Here is a 7107-nt window from a genome sequence, read left to right as displayed (position 1 = left end):
TAACGCGCATCGCATGTACACATTGACTAGTAAGATAAAACTCCCCTAATCATTTCACCATGTGTCTCACATCACATACACACCCCTGCTCAGAGTAGTTAGTTACCGGCCAGGAAGATAAATATTTCCACGTGTCGCGAGCCCTGTCCCGACCTACCCATTATTCTCTCGCCCCGTCCTTTCTCTATAAAATATACTCCCCCATTGATGCGACCAACCAAAAAAAACTCGTAGTAAAATAAAAATAAAACGGGAGCCCGGAGCGGCAACAAGCCAATATACACAACGCCTCTCGCCGACCTCCCCCACCCTCAGATGCCGGCCACGGCGAGCGGCGGCGCGCGGGCGGAGGAGGCAGCGTCCGCGCCTTCGGTGTCTTCCTCCGCGCCTTTCTGCATGGGTACGCGGCCGGAGGAGCTCGCGGCCAGGCTGGTGGCCGGGGGCCCCGGCGGCGTCGGCGGACCAGGAGGAGGACGCGGAGAGGGAGGGGAGGGGGAGCACGAGCGGGTGCTCGCGCTGCGCGAGATCAAGAACCAGATCATCGGGAACCGGACCAAGAAGCTCCTCTACCTCCGCCTGGGCGCCGTGCCGGCGGTCGTCGCGGCGCTGGCCAAGCCCGGCGCGTCTCCGGCCGCGCTCGTCCAGGCGGCGGCCGCGGCGGGGAGCTTCGCTTGCGGAGTAGACGATGGCGCGCGGGCCGTGCTTGCTGCTGGCGCCGTGGGGCACCTTACGCGGCTCCTCGCCCACCCCGACGACAAGGTCTGCTTCCTTCACTTGCTTGTTTCCTTCATTTCGTGTATGCCTGCTGGGTTTGGGGGCTCCAAAACTCTATCTGGTTGAAATTTTTATTTTTTTCTCGTGGATTTGTTGCTCAATTGGGAAAATATCTGTTGCGTGGAGAGGACCTGGTGGGAGGAAACGGGCGGCAACCCAGCAACTGCTTGCTGGTTGTGTTATCATTGCGCCAATTTGGGGCTTGCTAGCAATTGTGCTTGTCCCTGAACTGTAGATGAAAAAGAGACAGTGCTAACTTATTCAATGTTTTGTGTGGAAATTAGTCTGTACATTGGTGAATGGTATCTCTAGTTAGGACGGAGAAAACAATTAGAGGCTCGTGGTGAAGAGTGCCTGGTAACTGTGCCGAGAAGATATTTCAATCGATATTTGCAACAAGTGTTCGAGCCGAGTGAGCACTTGGAACTAAATCATGGTTGGCTTGTGAATTTGCCAAAAGGAGAACTTTGTAGTAGGGAATCACTATTGAAGGTTTATGCTTGGAATGGGGAGAACTAATCTGAGCCAAAGTATTGCAGAATATGTTAGTTTAGTTAAGGTGAGAGAAACTGGTGGTACCTGTCATCTCTTTTTCTTTTGTCCTTTTTCTTTATCATTTTTTGGGTTAAATAGTGAAGATATTGCTCATTCATCTGTGGAGAGTTTGGTATTGGGTCAATGGTTAGGTCTGCTGATGGGCATAAATGTGCTGGAATGTTGTCTTTTATGTTTGGGTTCGTGATGAATTTGTCTGAACCAATAAACTGGATTGGCTGCCCTGGTTTGAGCATGAATAATTGGTGATGGTAAAATTGTAGCTCATGTTATATGTTTGAGCTAAGAATTTGGCGGTAGGAGGTGATTTCTTGGTGGTTTCTCCATGTACTGGTTTGCGTCGGAGATCCTATTGGTCTGTTGCAATGTGAGAATTTCTTGTTTTGCAGGGTATTATTTGGAGGTTTATACCTGACAGTTGGTGGCACCTTAGGGTAAAAAATATGACATTAATAGGACCATGATTGCATTCAAACTTGCGATATCTTCTGTACTACTGAATGGTCCTAATCAGATTAGCCTCTTTCCGATGCATCAGACTTATATTTTCCCTCCATGTGGAATGGGTTGAAATCCGAGCCTAATTGTTCACATGTTCCATGAACATACAGAGGGTGAATGATTCTAGAAGTGTTACTGCACATGCAACCCTTATTTATATTGTCTTGCCTAGATTACCTTTTGTGCCTGGTACAACGTGACTATTAAAGCGGGGAACAGGCCATGGTGAACGAGATGACAAAAGAAAAGTGGAACAAATGACTACTTTTGTAGCTCTCTATTGTCACATCTCAATGTCCTTTCCTAACCACTCTGTCGGCCGTTAATCATTGCAGGACTCATTATGACATGCCTATTAATCTTCCTTTCCAACCTCAGACTACCTAGGAAGAACTAGATATCTTCTCTGTACAGACGAAATATGCACCGAAATTGGAGTTGAAGAGGACACAAACCTATGTGATGGGGTTTATACAATCGCAACTCCACACATGCCCATTTATCTCATAATTGTTTGTGCTGTGTTGCCCCTTTTCTAGTCCAGTATACAGGAAACTAGTTTTTTCTTCTGATGTTCATAATATGAAAATGTCTCCTCTGCATATTCAGGACATAAATATTGTGTTAGGCTACAATATCCAGTTCACCTAATAATATTAGTCGCTACTCTTGAGTGTTTATTGACTAGCTCGATCCTGAGCTTTTCATTTTGACGTTCTCTTTTGGAAATACAGATATGTTATGATGTCAGGGAACATCCGCATTAGCATATCCCCCATATATTTAATTATGGTATACTTGTGGTCTCATCTCTCCAACGTTATTGAGATTATAATGCTCTGTACACACTAAACTGCATCTTGAAAATCTTGTATTTGTATTCATGTACTTTACCGATGCATGGATGCATAAGAGTTTAGTCCAAGCTCCTGTTTGTTCGTTGAATTCAGGTTATGCAGTGTGAATAGGCACTGTATGTGATGTGCTGGTTGTTTCATCCTATATTGAATAGTTGTAACCACTGACACATGGTGGTTAATCATTTGGCATGTTCTAAAGTTTCCACCTTGATTACAGGTTGTCGATGCATGTGCCCGTGCTCTCAGAATGATATATCAATCAAAACAAGCTCCAAGATTTGATGTCAATAATGAGAAAAATATGGACTTTCTTCTTTCCCTTTTGGACAGCGAGAACGAAAATGTTACTGAGCTGGCTGCTAATATTATATCATACTCTTGCAATAGCAATACAGAACAATTAGCACTATGTGGTGCTGGAGTTCCACAGAAACTTGTTAGTCTTTTTGGAGGTTCTATGAATCTACGGGATGCTTGTTTAGAATCTATGACTGCAGTCATAAGAAATAACTGGGAAGTTGCTTCAAGGTTTGCATCAATGGATCACGGAAAAGCTTTCCGTTCAATAGTTGCGTTAATACACGATCGGAGCCCACGCACAAGGCTACTTGCTTGTCTGTGCTTGATTGCACTTGGTCATGCTTCTCCCTGTCATTTTCCGGATAGGCAAAATAAAACGAAGTTGATTCTGGTCTTACTTGAGCTCATTGAAGAACCTGGTCATGTGGGAGATGAGGCTCCCTTGGCACTAACTACCCTTATAAAGGACAGTGTGGAACTGCAGAAACAAGCCTTTTCAACAAATGCAGTTGCGAAGCTTAGCAATCATTTGTTAGCAAATACATTGGAGACAAGGCGGGCAGTGACCATATTGCTTGCTTTAGCTGAACTTTGCTCAAAACAAGAAGAGTCAAGATCTCAACTTATGTCAGGCCAGGTATGTGAAGCTTCTGCAAGATAGTACTTCTGATTAATGCGTTGTTACGTGGAGTTGTTAACTGAGGTTCTGTAGAGTCCTGTTATTAGTGCAAATTCATGATAAGACAATACACTGATTCTTGAGATTTGACCTGAAAAAAGTGGATGAATATGACGACCCATTGACCCAATATTTGTATCTAATAATATAATTCGCTTAACAGGTATCAACATTGATACTTGATGCGTTGAAGCACGATTGTGTGGATATTCGTGTTGCAGCATGTTCATGCCTGAAGAATATTTCTAGGTCATCGAAGGTAAGGATCATGCTTCTTTACATCTCAACCTTTTATGTTCACCCAAATGACTCAATTAATCTGGTTAATTTGCAGGTGCTTAGTGCAGGCCGCTTATCCTGTGATACAGTTATTGCCCCCTTAGTCCAGCTTTTGTACGACTCATCTACTTCAGTTCAGGTAATGTGAATCAGGCAATCTTCACTGGAATTTTCCCAAACTGGATTTTTACTTGGTTGCACTTCAAATCTTCCTTGATTCTTCCAGAGGGCTGGTCGCTTGAGTGTGTTGGTTTTATCAAAGATGATTGATATGTAATGCTTGGGGTGTTAACTTATCTATTTGTACGAAAATCTTGCCCTCTTTGATATTGTTGATGAACTTTTACTGTATTTGCACTCATCAAAGTACCCCAAGGAAGAAATACTAGTAATGGTTATGCTGTAAAACTACACAGCATGTAAGTAGTCAATTCTATAGCAACAATTTTAACGCCTGCGGGTTAACTTAGGAGGTATACCTTTGGTATTTGTAATTTCTAATTTGTAATGCCCTTCCTGGCTGCACTGATGGAAGCAACGGTTTGATCATTGGAGCCAACACTATATTGGTGTCAATTAGCTATGTTGTGACTAAAAAGGTTCTTAGGACATCAGGAGTTGATACTTGATAAGAGTGTCTACTTGTCTCACCTATGTACTATCTTTGTCACAGATTGCTGCCCTGGGTGCTATTTGCAACATTGCAGTGAATTTAACACCCAGGAAAACGGTTCTTCTTCATTCTGGGGTCGTCTCCCAACTTGTTCATTTATCCAAGTCGATGGATCCAACATTGAGACTAAAATCGGTGTTGGCTCTGAGGAATATTATGTTCCTTATGAATCCCAAGGATAAAGACCTCATTCTGAAGGAGCTAACCACATCTACTCTCTCAAGCCTCATATGCGGTATGTGTAGATGCCCAGATATGATACTTGGCAACTGCTAAATTAGTTTCACTGCTAATTGCAACATCTTCTGCAGATTCTGAACATTCTGTTCAGGAACAGACCTTGGCGCTGGTACAGAATCTTCTTGATGGATATGTGGACTCTGTTAACTACGTCATTGGTGAAGATGGCATGGTTATAAATGCAATCTCAAGACAACTGAACAGTGCGTCTGCCACAGGAGTTTGCATCCAGGTCAGTTTCCCTTGAACTGCAGTATAGTTGGTTACTTTATCTGCATTTGCTATATTTATTTTACCACATGCATGAATGTAGTTTTGTAGGGAAAAAAGAACATCTTTCCTGACAGAATTGCATAATTTTGTATCGCATTTTGCTTTTTAAATGTGTGCTTCTATGGGACATTATTTCATGAAGGAAAGCAAATATCATATTGTACGATGAATTATCGATCTTTCAGTTTCTTCTCTTCAGGGTATGTTGGTGCTTGCAAATATGGCAGCTGGGAATGAATTAAACAAGGAAGCTGTAATGGATGTTACTGTTCCTCACCGGGCAGATCGCATCAAACCATCTTTTGTGGTCAACTTTCTGCAGAGCAAGGATAAACAATTGAGAGTTGCAACCTTGTGGTGCATTCTGAACTTAATTTACCCAAACAGTGATTCTTCATCTACTCGAGTAGCCCAACTCCAAAATGCTGGTGTAATTTCACAAGTAAAAAACATGATAAATGACCCCTGCTTGGATTGCAAGGTACTGCTTTCCCTTCTTAATCTTGATATAATGCATATTCTTATTTTTGAGTGAGTGTCGCGACCACTTTTAGTAGCTATTTAGCTGTTAGTTCCATTCATGTTTGCGACTGCTGACTCGGTTGGGAGCCTTATCCTTAGCTCATTGTTGTCTACTACTAGGATGCATATTATATTTTTGATGACAAAATGCTTCGTCGAAAGCTACTCCTGCAATCTTAGCTGAGCGGATTTAGCTATAAGAATCTCAAAAGAACCAACAAAATGCACCCCCCCCACCCCCCTCCCCCCCCAAAAAAAAAACGCTACACACACGGTTGGTAGATGGTAAGTATCTGTGGACATACGATGTTCTTGAAGCTAACCCCAGAACATTGTTTAGCGTTCATCTAACACCTCAAGATGCTTCTTTGTTGTGCAGCTTAGAGTACGTATGGTGCTTGAACACTGCTTAGACAATGCCGCTGCCGGTTTCATGTGATGGGTCCGCAAGCCATTGACGTTTACGGAACACCATGCACCATACAGCAATCGGGCAAAGGAAATCTGGGCGTGCTTGGCACCGAGATGCACGCCATGGGCGCGAATTCCTTACTGGTCTGTCCCTGTATTGAGCCTATCACTGTAATTTTTTCTCACGAGAACCCGATGACAACTGGTTTCTGTTGCTGAAAGGCTGGCACGCCCTTGTTGTAAGTTTGTAAGCATGCCAGTTGGAGAACCTGAGTTTGTGAGTATGCCACCTTGAGAACCTGAGCTGTTTGCTTGCGACCTGAAGGCCATAGGCACCAGGTCCAGAGAATCCCATTTTGTAGTGCCACAAGAACCTTTGGGTTGTGCTGTGACGAAGAGTGTATAATCGATCCACCGCTGTTGCTGTTGTAAATTGCAGTTATCCCTTACAATGATCGGTCTGTTTTATCTCCCGATGTGGTCCTGTCTTTTCCAATTGAGTGATGTCTCGTTTCTTGATCGGAAAAACTAACGCCCACACATGTGGGTGTTTGCACATCGTCCACACCCCTCCATCATCACTTATTTTGCCATGTATGAACAGATGGCATCAGCAGAATTTTTTTTGGTTTTCGGCTTAAAAATATTTTATCTTCTAATTAAAAAGCGAATTAAAAATTCGTTTTCACCATTAAATCCGTCTCGATGAAATCTTCAAAACTAGACTCCATGTTGATATGTTTCGACGAATTTTTTTTTGCTCAAAAGTTGTTATGGTGTTTATACTATAGTTGCCATAGTGCTTAAACTAAAGTTGCCAAGTGGCAATTTTAGTTTGTAGATCATGGTAATTTTAGTTTTTCGATGATGGCAATTTCAGTACTTTGACCATGAAAATATATTTTTTATGAACCATGGCAATTTTAAGTGCATGTATCATGGAAATTTTAATCTATGGTGCATGACAAGTCTAGTTTCTTAATTCCCCATTTTATAATATGTCAAAATTTATTTTTAAATGTAGAAGGAAATAGCTGAAA

General features: G+C 42.6%; 1 protein-coding gene across 1 annotated transcript; it reads left to right on the top strand.

Moving 5' to 3' along the window:
* Nucleotides 1–239: 239 nt before the first annotated feature.
* LOC119295843 (armadillo repeat-containing protein 8-like) lies at nt 240–6538 on the top strand. Its single transcript, XM_037574292.1, has 8 exons — nt 240–759; nt 2908–3627; nt 3833–3928; nt 4004–4087; nt 4622–4856; nt 4933–5093; nt 5334–5615; nt 6036–6538. Exons 1-8 carry the CDS (start codon nt 316–318, stop codon nt 6093–6095), a joined length of 2082 nt encoding a protein of 693 aa, XP_037430189.1. The 5' UTR covers nt 240–315; the 3' UTR covers nt 6096–6538.
* Nucleotides 6539–7107: the final 569 nt, after the last annotated feature.

This window comes from Triticum dicoccoides, chromosome 4B (assembly GCF_002162155.2).
Source record: "Triticum dicoccoides isolate Atlit2015 ecotype Zavitan chromosome 4B, WEW_v2.0, whole genome shotgun sequence".
Taxonomy (NCBI): domain Eukaryota; kingdom Viridiplantae; phylum Streptophyta; class Magnoliopsida; order Poales; family Poaceae; genus Triticum; species Triticum dicoccoides.
This window is presented reverse-complemented; position numbering and strand designations above follow the sequence as displayed.